The 17,665-nt window shown below is 37.3% G+C and overlaps 1 protein-coding gene across 3 annotated transcripts in view; it reads left to right on the top strand.

Annotated features, from left to right (window-relative positions):
• LOC132798280 (protein O-mannosyl-transferase TMTC1) overlaps positions 1 to 17,665 on the top strand; it is a 61,003-nt gene that overhangs the window by 1,753 nt on the left and 41,585 nt on the right. For 2 of the 3 annotated variants that reach the window (XM_060810075.1, XM_060810077.1), the window contains exon 2: positions 5,681 to 6,023. The exons of the other annotated variant lie outside the window; for it this stretch is intronic. In XM_060810075.1, the coding sequence (XP_060666058.1) occupies positions 5,917 to 6,023 (107 nt within the window). In that variant the 5' untranslated portion in view covers positions 5,681 to 5,916. The remainder of the gene's footprint in view (positions 1 to 5,680; positions 6,024 to 17,665) is intronic. 3 annotated transcript variants of the gene reach the window in all.

Here is a 17,665-nt window from a genome sequence, read left to right as displayed (position 1 = left end):
GTTCCACATCTAGCAGAGTTTTTTTTTTTTGCTGTTTGTCCTGAATTATGTATTGATAAAATGCTAGGGAAAAGTTTTTAGACTTGGGGAATGAACGACGGCAACCCATTTATGCGTGTGTGCATAATTTTGAAAATCACTTGTGAAACAAAGTCACAAGTTTCGGGTAACATGTTTCAGCCCACACACACACACACGCACACGTCAGAAAGTGTCTTCATGGCAGAGAGAGAGAGAGAAGAGAACTTCTCGTGCATGCAGCACATTCTCTGACATTGATAAATGATTTTCCCTGCCTCACTCTTCGCTCCCTCTCTTATTCGTTTCTCATAAAGTTTAGCACAAGAAAACCGAAACAGTCCAAGCAAAAGCTACGCTGCATTCTGCAGTTTGAAGGAGTGGGAAAGGAAGCTTACGGATTCCGGATGCATTCATGGCTACAAAATTGTTGTTGTTCACTAAACCGTGAACTCTGAAATTTGCCTGGCGCGTCTGAAATTATCAGCAGCAACAGTAACTGCAACTGCAACTACTCGAGAGAGAGAGGGAGAGTTGGTGACAGGAGGCGTAAGGAAAAAGAAGAAGAAAAAGCCCCCGAGGAAAATCATAAATAAAATATAGATATAGATACGACGACGACGACTACGAAAAGGAATATCTTGCTTCCTCTGTCGTACAACAGACTGTGTGCTACTTGTAGCCAAAAATGTAATTATGCTCTCACTGCAATACTTCAACACACACACACTGAGGCAGCCACAGAGAGTCACACAGTGAGCTGAAAATTCCATTCACTTAAAACTCGTCGAAAACTAAGTTCTTCCAAGCGAATGCAAATGAAAAACCGCAACGCATGCTCAAGCCGAGGAGATTCCCCTCCTCTTTCCTCTTCTCCCCTCACTCTCCTGCTCTTCTAGGCCAACATGTAATTAGAGAGAGCCAAAAGCAATGCGCGCAGCACTTGCCAAAAATGTTGTGGGCGCAACGCTTTGATATATACGAGTACAGCAATGTGTGTACCGTACGAATACAGCTGTGGCAGACTGTGCAACAGTCACCAACGAAAGAACCATCCCAACAGACAGACAGACGGACAGACAGACAGACAGACAAGTCAGCCAGTTGGCCAGCCGTAAAAGTTCAAGTTTGCTCAACTCCCGAGGACGCTGCTTGTCTGGCGCTGAAGTCCTTGGAGTGGCTCTCGCTCTTGCCACAGAACGAACTTGTGTGTAAATTGGACGAATGTGCCGTTATTCCGTCGATGTGTTGACATCCAAGTGCATGAAGCACATAAAAAAACATCTAAAAAAAAAAACCAACCAACCAACCAACAGACAGACAATCTGAGCTGCGTTAGAAAGAGAAACAACTTTGCTCAACTTTATTTGATGTCGCTGCTGGTGCGGAGAGCTCAACGCTCAAGTGCGGTCACAACAGACCGTAAGAAAGTTATGCAATTGGTTTCTTCGTTTTCTTTCCTTTTTTTTTGCTATCTTTCTTGCTTACTTTCCTTAGATATTTTTGAGCGAGCATAAAAAGGAAGTTGCAAACAATTTTTTGGAACGAAATACGAGCGTGATATCAAACTTAATTTGAGGTAACCAAGAAGATTCTTCCAATGCAATTAACATATCAACAATTTGTAGCGAATAATAACCATAGTCTTTATAATGCTATGAAAATTTGGTTACGATCAGATAAGAATTATGGAAGTTATTTAAGAAATACTTTTGTATGGCTGAGAATATGGTATATTTGACAGTTTGTGGTATATTTTGAATGATACTTTATCAATATACCTTTGGTATGTTTCAGTATATCATCTGGTATATTGTGCACTATATGGTATATTTTAAATGGTACTATATAAAGGTACCAAATATATTCTTTTGTATATTTGTAGTTATTTAAAGAATACTTTTAAATGGTTGACAATATGGTATATTTTACAATTTGTGGTATATTTTGAATGATACTATATCAATATACCAAATATAGCCTTTGGTATGTTTCAGTATATCATCTGGTATATTGTGCACTCTATGGTATATTTTAAATGGTACCATATCAATATACCAAACCTAGCTTTTTGTATATTTTTGGTATTTTTTGGTATAATAAATTGGTATATTTAAAAAGCAATACCGAACTGTTTTGCTTTGATTCAAAATAGGTAGCGCGTATCTCACAGTCAAACTTTCCCACTGCTTTTCTATCTTTCGTACTTTTGTAAGTTATTTTTGAATGAGCATACGGAAGTTGATATCTTAATTAAGTAGACGTAACCAAGAATATTCCTCCAATGCAATTGGATATATCAACAATTTAAAGCTGAGTATTTAATTGCATTATTTAAATCATAACAAGTATCTTTAAGATACTCGCGAGTTAATGTATCAGCAATTTCGGAACAATTAAAATGCAATTTAACGTTGCACCTGGACCGTATGGAGGGTAGAAAAGTCAATTTCGGCCACGATTCGGCGAGTAAAGTCCATTAAGTGGTATTTGCAATATGAAAATGTTTCTTAAATTGAAAATTATAATTATTTATGAACGGCGAAAGGTGGGGGAAAGGGGCGGGCGAATGCTTTATAGAAAATGGTTATGTGAGACGAGCGGATGGATGGACAGATGGACGGACAGCTTCGTCGGTCGATGGGTCGGTCAGTCAGGCAGTCAGTCAGTCAGGCATGTTGTTTGGTGAGCTCTTAAATATAAAACATTTAACGCACGCCTTTGTTGATGCCTCCAACTCAACGCAGAGCAACTCAACTCAACTCAACTCGACTCGATTCATTCGCTTCATTTGTGGAATGAATAAAGCCGCTGCTTGCCGCCTGCCGCTTACCGCTTGGCGCATGCCGCAGTTGCCATTCATGGGGTTCCATTGTGAGTTTTTCCATCATTTTTGTGTGTGTTTTTGTTTTCATTTTCCTCTCTTTTTGTTGCTGTTGTTCTTGTGTTCGTTTTATTTTTCCATTCAAATAAGTAATGAAGTTCTCTTTTCAGAGATCGCTGCGCTGCTGATGCTGATGCTTTGTTGTTGGCGCTTTTATTGGGTTTTATATTTTTATCGATGCACGTTAAATTTTATTGCAATTGTTATGCGCACATCTTTGCTGCATCGCGGTTTTTATATTTAATAAATTTAAATCACTTTATATGCGAGTTTTATGTGCGTTAATAATGCGACAGGCAGAAGGAGATAGATAGCAAAGACAGATGGACGCGAAAGAGAGAGACAGAGAGAGAGAACAAAGTCAACTACAAACCATACTTTAGATTATTGGCATAACACAGTCTGTAATTTCCAAGAATTTGCTAGTAAGTCATTTTATTTTTAAACATCAAAAGCCCAAGATAAAACCCCACAAGGTATGCAACACAAATTTTCGAGTCAACAAAAAAAGGAATGGAAATCTGATGCCGGATATTTTTAGGCTGCACAGACTGTAATCATAGAAATATTCGTGATAAAATCGTCTGTCAACCGAACGAAACTCTCGACAATTAATTGCAAGACAGCAAATGTAATACCTTTGATTTTTCATCTCTGTGCAAAAATATTTCTAAACACAAAACAGCAGCGTTGAGTGTTGATGGCTTTTGCTGAATTTTCTGCCATATTTCATTCTCTACAAATAATGATGCTGAAAATGAAAATAATAGGTACATATTGATGAAATTTAATATGTTGAGCAAAGCGCTCGCTCTCGAGAGAATGGAAAGAGCGAAATGAAAAATAATAAAACAGCAAAACAGCAGCAGCAGCAACAATAGCCCACAAAAATAACAATAACAATAACAATAACGAGAAAAAGTGAAAACATTTTTGTTGTTTCGCATCAAATTTCCAATTAAACAAAAATTCTAATTTATTTTCCATGCCGGTTTCATGTTTGTTATCCCCACTCCCCCGTTCCCCCTTCCCCACAGCACTCTCCCTTGCATAGAGTAAATTATTTTCGAGGTTATTATTCTGTTGTCAGAGAGTATTGCGATTCGATTTCAGTAGACTGAAATGGAATGAGGACATCATTTCTCTTGTTACAGAGACGGTTTTGATCCAATCAAAACAAGAGATAGAATAAAATAGAACTTGTCTAAGTTTGTCGTATAAATTTAATTAATATTGTGAAAATCATATATGTATGTATGTTTTGTTTATTGCACTTTCGTGTGCGTGTGTGTGTGTGATAATTGCAGCTTCGCCTAATTAGTGAAATGGCTTTCAGCTCATTTGCCAAACAAATCCCGCAACAACACGCTATAGCATCTATGTTTGCCAATTTCTCTGCATCTATTGGCTCTCAATTGTCTTCTTGTTGCTGCTGTTTTTGTCAGAATGTCAACCGCCGAAATGCGTGTGTGTCTGACATTTGTTAGGCCAAATGGCATCGCATTTGTATCTGTATTTGTATCTGTATCTCTATTCGATGTATCTATCTCTTTCACTCACTTCTGTTTCTGTCTCAGTCTGTATTTGTGTGTCTATTATGTGAAAATGCGCATGTGGCCTGCGGCGGCATATAAATGTCGCATTCAATAATACAAAAGACCCAAAAACGCACACATTTTAAAATCGACTTTCATGTACACAACAGACTGAAAGCCCAAGAGTTGAGCGAGTGTCACGCACAATTCATCCCCCTCTCTCCCCTCTATTTTTTCCTATGCGTATTTTTCTATTATTTATTATTTTATCGGAGTTCGAAACGCGTTGACAGCTGCCATTGAAAATTAGCCACGTTTTCGCATTTCTATTGACATGCAGCACATAAAAATTATACTCCCATGTGCTTTCATCTATTATTATTAATAAATAATACAGTTGCGATCATATTGCGTATACGATGCGTGTGTCACATCAATCTGCAGTTGTAATAAATTATTTCTTAGAAAAGTAAATCAATAAGTAAATCAATCTCAGCTTCGATAAATGCGATTTTCTAACACTTTTCTGAGCTGACTTTCAGAAAATCTGAAAATCTTTCATCGCATTGAGAGAATGAACTTTGAATTATTCGTGCAACCCTATTAATTGCGCATACGACGCATGTATCATATCAGTCTGCAGTTGTAATAGAATATCAAATCATTTAAATTTTATTTAAGTTAATTTAAAATGTGATTGAATACTTTTCGGAGCTGACTTGGAGAGAGAATGGGCTTTTTTTCTATTACTATTAATAAATAATACTATTGCGTATACGACGCGTGTGTCACATCGTCCTTAGAACAACAGTCGAAGAACAAAAAGTAAATCACATCAATCTCAGCTTCGAAGAATTTCTATTTAAGTGGATTTCAAATGAGATTTTCTAATACTTTTCTGAGCTGAATTTTCAAAAAAAATCTGAAAATCTACTGAAAGGATTTGTGAGCTCAATTTGTGATAAATTTCTTGATTCATAAAATGCAATTTGATCAACGTTAATTAAGTAATTCAGAAATTGATGAACGCTTAAACAAGCTTGAATGCATTTAAGTCCCATTACGTACATTTAAAGCACATATTGTGAGCTTTATTATTATGATTATTAATAATGCGAAAATCAATAATATAAAATGCATTTGCTTTACATTTAATAACATTTTGTTTGTACGATTGCTTAACAATAAGTGCCAAAGACAAAGTAATAATATAAATTGCAACATATTTAATTCCTCTTTTCAGTTTTCAGTTCGTCGGCTCGTCACGTATTATTTTTTGTGTTTTTTCGATGATGGAAATTTAATTAAAGCCTGAAAAGAATTCACTTGATTGAAATTGTTGCCACACTAAGTGGCATGGCATATTGCAGTGAAATCACAGAGTGAAAGAAGAAACGAGACAGAGAAAGAGCAGCTCATAAAACTTGCATAACTAGTTGTAACTATAGGAAAATGCATTAATAAAATAATAATAAAATCATGTGTGTAAATATGCCAACAAATTGGATGAAACTGAAAAGTGTGCAACTCTCAAGGGCCAAGGAGAGAGAAGGAGGAGGCAAAGGAGAAGGGGCAACAACAAGTAGGTAAGTTAGCTACAAAAACACTTAAGAATATACATAAGAGTATTACATTTTGGGAATACGCAAGAGTCTCGTCTCATATTTTGTACAATATTTTGATACAATTAAATTGTAAATTCTGAGGCGCTCTGGAAAAATTTAATAAGAGCAAAAAGCTTTTCTACACATTCAAAATATTTGGACAAGTTTTTCAATAATGCAATAAAGTTGCCAATGGCCGCAAGGATAACGCAAGCAACAACGACCAGGCAAGGACACACTCTCTTGATGAAACAAAAATATTGCCCACAATTTGTTAGAAAACTCTCTGCACCGACTTTACGTTTCCCCTCCCCACCCTCTTCGGCCATCCGACGACTTGTTTATCTTCTGGGCAACGCAACGAGAGAAAAAAAAAATACCCCAAATGATAATAGGAAGAGGGCGAGGGCGAGGGAAAAGCAGCGGCAGCGCCATGGAAATTTTTCAATAGACCAAAGCAAGCCACAGTCAACGCATAAACAAATAATAAAAGTGGAAAGTGCGGCCTGCAAAGAACTCGCGACGACCCTGGCAACGACCTTTGTAGCGGCTCATTTATCAATGCGCAGCACGATGGAAGCCAAACGCCCACGGCACGCTGACCAGGCCCCAAAAAACCAAAAAAAAGTGGGGAAAAAGAATAAAAAAGCGGGGAAAAAAACAAAACACAACAGCCCGGAACATATGGCCTAAAGACAGAAACAGAGACTGACAAAAATCTGAGCAACAAAACAAATTAAAGTTGTACCAAATTGTACTTTAAGACGCCCAACAACAAATCGCACTCAATCAACACAAAATGACAGAGACCAAAAGAAAGAGAGAGAGAGAAAGTGTGGAAAATCTGCTCAAAACAGACAGGGACAATTTTTACAAGATTTACCTGACCGGCATAAGTAATCAGAAGAGAGAGATTTCTCCTCCTTCTCCTCTCAACCCAAATGGCGCTTCAATCGAATTCTAAACTGTCGTCCGAAAGCGATTTGGACACAATGCCTCAAAGTGAAGCAACAAGAAAGAAAAAAAGAAAGTTCGACACACAAAAGCCAGGCAGAAAGTCATCAATCGGCACAGATCAGATGATGTTCCAATAAGCAATTTCTCTACTCTACAACTAATTGCATTCCATCTAGTTAAAAGTTTGCTTAGCTCTGCATCTTGAAGTAATTTAATTTCAATCATGCTTTTATCAATTTCTGTTTAACGCAATTTTAGAACATGAAATTTAAGGAAATCAAATGTGAATTGAAATAAATGAACTCGCAAGTCGATAAGTGAACTCATACTGTCCCCTAAAAGTATGCCAACACACATAAGAGGGGCGACGAAAAAAACACATGCGAAAATCTGTCGTCAATGAAATCGATTAAGTTTCGCATGTCGTCGCCTATCCATCGTATTTCACAGAGAGGCAGAGGAGGAATAGAAAGTAGAAAGTGTAGGAGAAGCAACTCATTAAAAAGCATTAAACGGCAGGAGCGGAAGTCATTGGACTATCAGACGGAGACATGCTTCCGTTTTGCGCTTCAGTTGCCTTGTCGCAGATTTACGGGCGAAAGTGCGTAAAACGTACCCGAAAAGCAACAACAGTGTCCTTGAGTTTGCTTTTCTCCTTTCTTTTTTTCGTTGTTGCTGTTGTTGTATTTTGGCAAAGATTGCGATTGGGTGAAGAGAGGAGGTTGGGGCACAAAGATTGTCACCGGGCCAATTGCAGGGAACGACAACTTCAAATGATTTATCGCCAGATAGTTGAGTTCAAAAGCGAAACGCAAAGGGAAGCGAGAAGGGAGAAGGACGAAGCGCGGCGGCAACTTTGCTGGGCGCACAAATATTTATTTATAAAATTGTTATCCTTGCCTGCTACAACACAACCCAAAGAGAGAGAGAGACTCTACTTCCCGCTCGCTCTCCCCTTCCGCCTCTTAGCTTTTGTTTTGCTTCAGGTTTTTGCCACCATTCGATGGGTCTGCCCCGCGCCTCGCCTCGTCTCGCCCTGACTTCGCTTTGCTCATTGCCAGGCATTCGCTCATTTTCAAATCGGATTTTATCAACTGAATGCCATTCTTGTGCAAATATCTTATCTCTCTCTCTCTCTGGATAATGGCAACTTTTTCTTAGACCCCCCAACTCCACTTTCCACTCTCTTCTCGCCCATCTCTTGTTCAGCTGCTGAGCGGCGCTGAGCTGAGTTCAGCCTCATCTTGACTCGGTTCATGCAGCTTTGTATGGCTTTGGAATTATTTTGAAAGCGGAAATTGATTTTCCTTTCTTATTGTGCACGACTTTCCGTGTTGCTTTGGTGATTTCTTTCTTTTCATTTGCCACCCCACCCCTCACCCAATCTCTTTTCATTTTACATACATATAAGCAACTATATACATAATTTGAAGCAGATTTATGGGTCGCCTTCATATCATTAGTTTGCAAAGTCAAAGTTCAACAAGTTCTACAATATTCCCATTCTAACCTTTATAAATAGGCGCAAATTCCTTCGGTGTTTGTCTTAAATTCTAGGCGTTTAAAGTAACAACGCTCGCTTGATCTGACCCAGTTTATTCACATTCATTTTCAGTGCTTTCCTGTCGCCTGAATTGCCGCTGAGCCTAGACCTATGCCTTATCAGGGTCGTGGGTGCTTCTCTATGCTATGCACTCCTCTTTCTCTCTCGCTCGCGTCTGACATTATGAATGATCAGCATAAATTTCGCGAACTCTTACGAGTTGCAGCTGCTGCTACGTGGAAGAACAAAAAAAAAAAAAAATGAAACCAGAGAATATAAGACTAGAAAGACAAACGGAGAGCTATGAAGATAACCAGGAGAACAAACTGAAGGACGGCTCAGAAATTCATTTCATTTCATTTCCTTTGTACGTGAGTGAAATTTTTTATGCCATTCCCTCGGAGTATGCACAATAATAATTCGGACAGTTTAGCTAGCTCATGCAAACTGACTCGCTACCTAAACATTTGCCAGCTGCCTCCGAGTTCAAAAAAGAGTACTACAAAGTCATTGCGCAAAAGTAAATTATTTAAGCAAATAATTGGATATGCAACATTGTAATGTGTGAAAGTTTATAAGCACAAATTGCATGACCTTTATTTATTGTTGAGCTTGAGCACATAACTTTTACAAATTTAAAAGCGAGTGCAAAATGCGAAATAAATTAAGCATATGCTAAAATACCCTGGGATACGTTTATCGCCAGACTTAAGCAGAAAATTAATGAATTAAGGAATATATAAACGAATAAGTAAAAGGAAATAAGGAATAAATTAGTAGTGAAATAAATGTGAATTATATTTGATTTGATAGTCAATTAATTTCACTTGAGATAAGAACTTCAAAGTACCCCTTGAATCATTAATTCTCTTTATTTACTCCAACACATCACACCCTCTCAGGCATTGCGTGCAGGGTATACAATTTAGATACCGTAAAACCCGAAAACACAGAGCACAGCAAATTCTTTTGCCACTTGAATGCCTTGTCGAATAATTCGGCAACAAACTGGCAATGAAGAAAGGGAGCAAATGCCAAAAACTAAATTCAGTTTACATAATATAGCTCATAAAATATTTTTCGCCCCACCCCGAGTGGGTGGAAAAACTAGGACACACTTGAGTGCGCCTTGAAACACAATTTAAGCATAAACAATAAAGAAAAGCGACGAACTTGAACGAAATAAAACTTGAAACTCGAATATGTATTTACATATGAAACGAAACCGCCCACTCGACACGACAACGACAACGACGAGCAAGAGACGCAGAGACAGTCTGAAGAATTGCGGTTGTGGAAAGCGGTTGCGAGAGGCACTCGTAAGTGGTGATAGAAAGGAGGAGGGAGAAGCAGAGAGACAGCAGACTAAACAGCACTAAATTAATTCTGCACAATTTGCATTAAAATATGCAAATAAAAAAGTGAAAGAGGCAACGCAAGGCGAGGCAAAGGAAAGGAAATGAGAGGAAAAAAAAACTCTCCCCTACTTTCAACGTTTAAGCCAAAAACTAAACCCCCGAGTCAGAGTAGAGACATATTCCCAGCAGTAAGCGTTAAGCATATGTGTGCTTGAGTGCCTGCCAGACAATGGATTGGGCCACAAAATGCTTTGGGGGTAGGGAAGAGGGGGCATGATTGAGGGGTTTTTGGGAGCCTTTTAAATTTCAAGTGTGCTCCGTTATGGCTTTAATGTGCCAAGCAAGCAGCAAGGACAAGACAAGCCAAGGCAAGGGGAAGGACAAAACCCACAAGTGGGCTTTGCTACAATTCGACTCTATTGGGTCTGGTTAGCTGGCATTTCGATTATGAAAGTGCTGCCTCAATTCAAGCTAAGCCATTGCATGTGCTGGAGGAGTTGGAATAACAAAAAAATTCAGCTGCCTGCAAATTTGATTGTTCTTCTTCCGCGACTTCTTCACCACGCACCAAGAAAACGAAGCAAGCTGGAGAGGGAAGAGGGACGAATTCGGTATCCAATGAAGCATGAAACTTTAGCGCACTTGCAACACTTTGCTCGCTACATATTTATACCCGCCACCCAAAGGGTAGGAAATGTATGTAAGAGGAAGGAATCGTCTCCGACCCGGGTCTTAGTTCCTTTGGCTGATAATATGGTATATTTTGCACTGGATGGTATATCATGCATTTTTGCGGTACATTAATTTGGTATATCTTAGAATCAACGCCGCATACTATATAAATATACCAAATATACCTTTTGGTATTTTTAGTATGTTTGCGGTATATTTATTTGATATATTTTAGAATTAATGTTGCAATGTTTTATTTTCATTATGACCTTTATTAATATACCAAATATACCTTTCGATATTGTTTAGTATTTTTGCGGTATATTAATTTGGTATATCTTAGAATTACCGCCGCAATGTTTTGATTTCATTATATGCCATAACAATATACCAAATATACCTTTCGGCATTGTTTAGTATTTTTGCGGTATATTAATTTGGTATATTTTATCTCATGGTTGAGTACACTCAAATGTAATTTTTCTAATTGTTTTGATACACTTCTAGTTGTTGAATATGCGACTGAGAAGTAACTACTACCAAAAATGATTAAATATGTTATATAGCGAATATATTTGAATAACTAATAATTAATAAGACTATCATAATAATATCACTTGCATTAACACTGCATAGTGTAGTCAATATTCAGTGTCAATTTTGTATTTACTTTCCTTTTATATAGATAGAATTTCTCCACTTGCTCATTCGCTTTTTTCTAGCGCGCACAGTGCAAAAATATGTTAGCTGCGACTTTAGTAATCTGCTTTGACTGTGATAGTGTGTATGTGTGTGTGTAAAGCTGGGTGCATTTTCACAAACACACACACACACACAAGCGGACAAGATGCAGAAAAATGCGTGTACATTGCACAGTGAAGTGGCACAATGCGAGGAAGCGAGAGAGAGACAAAAGCGAGCAGAGAAAATAAAAAGTTGGGAGTATTTGGTAAATGTGAATTCTCAGTTACTTTTTGGGGGAATAGCGTGTTACTAAGATATGAGTTTTGCCCAAAACTAGCCAACTAAACTTTGCAATTTATGAAAACAATGGCGAAAAAATGCTTTCAACTTTCTATTTGGGTTGGCAAAACTAAATGAAACCCGCTTGAAGCATGCTTTAATTTAAGCAAAAAAGCGAAAGATCTTTTATATATATACACTGTCTGATGATAGAAATAAGAGTGTAATAATAGTAGATCAGCTATTTGTAAGTCGCACGAATCAACTCACTCTCTAATGCCACACCAAGCAATGGGCCATAAAACAGGCAAAGCTTGTGCACTTTATTGGCCCTTTTTGGCTAAAATATTCGTGGCAATGCACCCATTAGGCCAACCGGTAAATGAGCATTGAAACAATTCATAAAAACTACCCAAAAAGGGCGAATTTTATTCGCACAAACCACGCGTAAGTGTGGACGCAACATACTATGCTATATAGCCCATCAGAAGCCCATATAGACCCTCTTAGAGGAGCGGACTATTCAAGAGAGACAGAGAAAGAGAGAGAGAGAGAGAGGGGGGAAATGGCAGCGGCGCCATTGTAATGGGCGCGTCGGTTGGCCAATGGTGAAAACGTGTTTACGCTTTTATTATGTAAAAGAAGTCGGACAGAAGCCGCCATAAAAGCCAGGCAAAACTCCAGTTCTCCAACTTCACTCTCTCCACAACTCGCAGTAGTAAGTCGCTTCCAACTCCAACTGCAGACCACACAAATCTGTGTTCAACACTCACACGAGCCATAATGTATGCAAAGTAATTGTAAGCATTAAATGCTCTGTTCCGCATAGTTCTACTATTCTCTTTGCGGCTTTCACTTACAGTTTCTCGACTGTGAAATACCCTTTCCATCATCTTTAAGCCTTGCCTATTATACTATTTAACTTGTATTTTAATATTTCACATCACAAATTGTTCCACTTATACTACCCTAACTTTGATAACCCTCATATCCAAGATCAAATAACAAAAATCATACAACCGAATAATCTTAGAAGTCATGCTACGATCGCAAACATACTAAATTCTTCTTCATACTGCCTAAATGCGTACTGATAAGATTTGCATTCTATTCGACTGCGCAAATTTAGATCCCAAAGTGATTACTTTATCTGCAGATGCCCTTAATGCAATGAGGGCGAATGCTTGTCCATGTTCAAATGCTTCAACTGGATAAATAAAAAGGAAAATTCTAAAACTTAATAATGTACAAATTCTGCAAATTCATAAAAAAGAAATTTTCAAGTTCAAACGAAATATAAAAATAAATCTAAGCATTAAACACAGAATTAATGAACACATTTTTCAATACTTCTCTAAATGAAATGATAAATAAAACGGAATTTCTGAAAACGGAAAGAAAGTAATATCAATTCAGTGTTACGTGCCTCAGCAATCGAATTTCATTCTATATCGCGTTTGTTTATTTTGACGTTTATCGATATCTAAACAAGATAGTTTACTGCCTGAAAATTGCAGTAGCATTTCACATAGGAAGTTTATTCGAGCTCTAAATCATTCATTGGCTAATAAATTGTTTCGAGGTATAAAATATGATTTGCCAGAGCTACGTATAAATTGGCTTGACTCTTAACCGAGCTGAGTCAGTTGAGAATGCAAACTCTGTGGAATAGAAGTATGTCCTACATCATTTACCTGGCTTCGCTGCTACTGTTAATACTAGCGATTCAACAAAATGGCATTGAAAGCGTTTGTTGTGGTCCCAAACTTGTAAGATTCGTCATAAGATATGGACAACAGTGTCAGGATCATGATGCCAGACAGATTGGCAGACACCATTATCATAAGATTTGTACACGTTTCGGCTGTGGAAATTTGAATCCAAAGGAACATCACTGTTGCGCCGCCGGAGGGGGAAAATGTGATCATAAGTGTTGCAATTGCAACACTGGTTGTATTCCGTTAGATATAAAGGCTCCTTGGTGGCTTCAAAAGGCTGCAAACTATTCACTTAGATTATAATCCAATCTATCTATTCTAATAAATAAATACTTAACTCTATTCTTCAGATTAATTGAAATAAGTCTTTTAAATATTCGACGATCAAATTGATCAACATTTTCAACTTCAATAGGCTGCAAACTATTCACTTAGAACATAATCTAATCTGTCTATTGTAATAAATAAATACTAAAGCAGCACCATTTTCTAGATTAACTGTATGAAGTCTTAAAATTTTAATAAAAGATTTTAATTACACAAAATATTCAGCTCTATGCAGTAGACATTTGATTGCTGTGAACTTTGTCTTGTGATAAACTGATAAATTGATAAACATTTTCAACTTCAAAAGTCTGCAAACTATTCTGTAAGATTATAATCTAATCTGTCTATTCTAATAAATAAATACTTAAACAAGTCTATTCTTCAGATTAACTGAAAGAAGTCTTTTAAATATTCGACGATCAAATTAATCAACATTTTCAACTTCAAAAGTCTGCGAACTATTCACTTAGAACATAATCTAATCTGTCTATTCTAATAAATAAATACTAAAGCAGCTCCACTTTCTAGATTAACTGAATGAAGTCTTTAAATTTTAATAAAAGATTTGAATTACACAAAATATTCAAGTTATTCACTTAGAACATAAAAATGTACATATGCATTTTTTTTAACATTTTAATTACACAAAATATGCAGTAGACAATTGCTTGCTGTGAACTTTTTTTTGTGATAAAGTGATAAATTGATAAACATTTTCAACTTCAAAAGTCAGCGAACTATTCACTTAGAACATAATAATATAAATTTTTTCCTCTTAAGGAATCTACTCAAGAAAATAACTGAAAGAAGTTTTTAAAAGATTTTAATTACTCAAATATTCAACTCTATGCAGTAGACAATTGATTGCTGTGAACTTTGTGTTGTGTATATCATAAACCACAAGTTTAAGCAGCCACAAAATGATAAGAGAATACTAATCAAGTTTAGCTAAACAATATTAGATAACTTAGAATAAGCGTGAAGCGAGCAATTGACATCGTACATTAGTAATCGATTTTCATTCGTTCATTTCGAAGTTTAGTGATATCTAAACAAGTCAATTTATTGCCTGACAATTTGCAAGAGTAATAATTTTGAGTTTAACTCGCATAACTCGCATAAATAATTAGGCAATAAATTGCCTACTCTACGAATTCAACTTCTGCTACAAATAGCTTGAGCAACATCGAGCTGCGTCACTTGAGAAGACAAACTCTTCCGAGAATGTCTCAAATAATCGTTAAAGCTTGGTTGCCTCTACTTTTAGTACTCGCAATGCAAATAAAGAGCGTTCGGAGTATGTGCTGTGGTCCTAAACACATCACCTTCTACATAAAACGTGGAGAGTGCAAGAATTTCGGAGCCAGAGAACTCACGGAGCGCAGTAAAAAAGATTTGTACCCGATACGGTTGTAGCGATTTAACAGATCCAAGACGCTGTTGTTCGAAGAAACAATGCGATTTCTTTTGCTGCAATTGTGAATGCCTGAAGTTCAGTGATAATACTTTTTCATGGCTACAAGATGTAAAGTCTAAATTTTAAGTGAATATCCAACAAAAACAATCAATTATAAATTTAAAAAAAATGTATAAAATACTTGGATATAATTAAGAGAGAAGCAAAAAAAAAAAGCAGAAAGCGGTGCGTATCATAAAAATGAAAATTATGCAAATGCTGAACAACAAAGAACAATACGCTAAACAATGCGAAAGCTTATGAATTTCAGAATGTGAAACAGTTGCGCTAACTTCAAAGAGGATAGCTTAGTTTCGTAAGCGGCTTTGCCAGCAATTATATCTGCAACTCCCAAAGAGAGAGAGTTCACTTAAAAGTAGCTACGAAAGGGTCTTTGGTGTTCGTTAAGAATTATAGAGGGTTCGGTTCTCGTTGCTGTTGCTGTTTCTGGTTGCTTTTTGCTTTTGTTTGCACTTATTTTCCTATTCAGAGTATGCAAATCCCATAAAAACTCATTTTGAGCCAATTGAGCGCATTGTTGTTGTTTGTTGTTGTGCTCCAGCTATAGCTACAGCTACAGTTACAGCTTGTTGCTTGCAACCGAACCGAGCTGAAAATCAACAATGAAACATTTGCCAGACGTTAGCCCTTCATCACTTCACTTCACTCCACTCACTCTCGCTCTCACTCTCGACGCTGTAATTAACTAAAAAATTGTTTTTTTTTTGTTTTTGTTAGCAGTTAAGAGGGGAAATGAAAATGAAAATGAAAACGAATACAACACGAATGCATTCATTTGTAAAAATTGTTTGGCGTTGCACAATCTACAAACCAAATGAAAGCACAGCAGCAGTAAGAGCTACTAGAAAATGCACACAATGTTAATACGACTCACTCGGCAGTGCAATGGATGATGCCACAGATCCACAATCCAAATATACCAAACTCACTCATTCACTCTTCCTCTTCTCTGCTTATTGCCTTTCTCTCTCTCTCTCTATCCGAGTTGTGTGTACACACGATGATGTTGGTTTTTAATTTTATAGCCAAACAACAAAATGCTTACAGATTTCGTAGTAAGCTCTCAATTTTTATTAAAAATCGATTCTACAAGTATAGTACAGAGTCTGCACTTGAACTTCGCTTCCTTCTACTACGTCGTATACGTAACATTGCGTATACGCAACGGGGTACAGATGGGTTAAGGGGCAAAATAACATAGTATATGGCATAATCCCGTTTAGTTTGTGGCTTTGCAATTTAAGAAAAACACATACACATATTTGAAATGCGGATAGAATGAAAGGCCATAAAACCGTTGAACTATTGCAATTTTAATCCCCAAGAATGGTTATGCTTGAAATCAAGCTTTGCCCAGCTAGCCAAAAAGCCAGCATCTAGCATCACAAACCATTTGGATTAAAGAGAGAGACCCTTAAATGAAACCGATGAATTTCATATTTTCGTATTTGCATGCCACAAATTTATTGATATTCGAAAGGACAAATAATCTTGCCTCAAAGTAATGGGAATTGGAAATTATTTACAGTAAAATATGTCTATATTCAAGACGACTTTTCTCAGTTTGTTAATTTGATACCCTAGTTGGTGTGTGTAACATCTTGGCTAAAGCCAAGAATATAAACTCTGACTGGCTTTTCAAGTGCTGCAAATAATGCGATATTTTTGTAACTGCACAAAAGCCAAGCCATCGGATTTTGGGGCCAACAAAGCACCAGATTCAGGTTGCTGTTTGCGCACACGAATCCCACACAATGCAAACGAGTGGTAGAGGGGGGGAGGAAAGGGATGGCAACTATTTTTCGAAGAAATACCCGTACAAATTTTCACAATTAATATGCACTTCCTGTGCAGACGACTTGCAACCATTTTGCGAGTGCAGCCAGGCAACAAGACTTCCCAGCTACAACAACAACAATGCAACTTATGCGGGTGTATGTGTGTTTACTTCCCCCCTCCCCCTTGGGACATTCTTTAGAGCTAAAACTCACACACTCATTCCCTATTCACATGTGAGTTCATTGCTGCTATTAATGAATACGTGTGCAGCAATAAACCCATTTTTTATGTGCAAAAGTCACGTGAGAAACTATTTAGTACAGTTAAGTCAGCTGGCTAAGGGAAAACTCCAAGACGTCGACGTAGACGAAACCTGTGCAACTTTGTGCCAGGCACAGTCAAAAGAAATTCTACTTTATTCCAACATAAATATCACATGTGTGTGTGTGTGTGTGTGTGTGCAACAAAAACACACACAAATCAGGGCTAAAAAGTGAAAATATTTCTACCATACAGATAAAAAAAAACAGCAGAAAAAACACACACTGAGGCAGTTTTGTGAGCTGGTTGAATTAATTTTTTGGCGTTTATCAACTAGGCAAATTGAAATCGTGTTGTTTCTACACATGTGTGTGTGTGACTGTGGCATCCCTAACCCAATTTTTGTTCAAATTGATGTGAGCACTCGAACAACTTTACTCGAAATGTTTTTAGGGGGCGTGCCTGTTTCGCCTGTGAGCTCCTCCGGTGTTAAATAAAATGCATAGAATTGCTTGAGGAAAGTTTTGTGTTAGTGCCAAAGCAGCCAGCGGCGAATTTCTGACAGTCAG

This window comes from Drosophila nasuta, chromosome 2L, assembly GCF_023558535.2.
Source record: "Drosophila nasuta strain 15112-1781.00 chromosome 2L, ASM2355853v1, whole genome shotgun sequence".
In the NCBI taxonomy this organism is placed as follows: Eukaryota; Metazoa; Arthropoda; class Insecta; order Diptera; family Drosophilidae; genus Drosophila; species Drosophila nasuta.
Note: the sequence above shows the minus strand (reverse complement) of the source record. Positions and strands in the feature narration are given on the sequence as shown.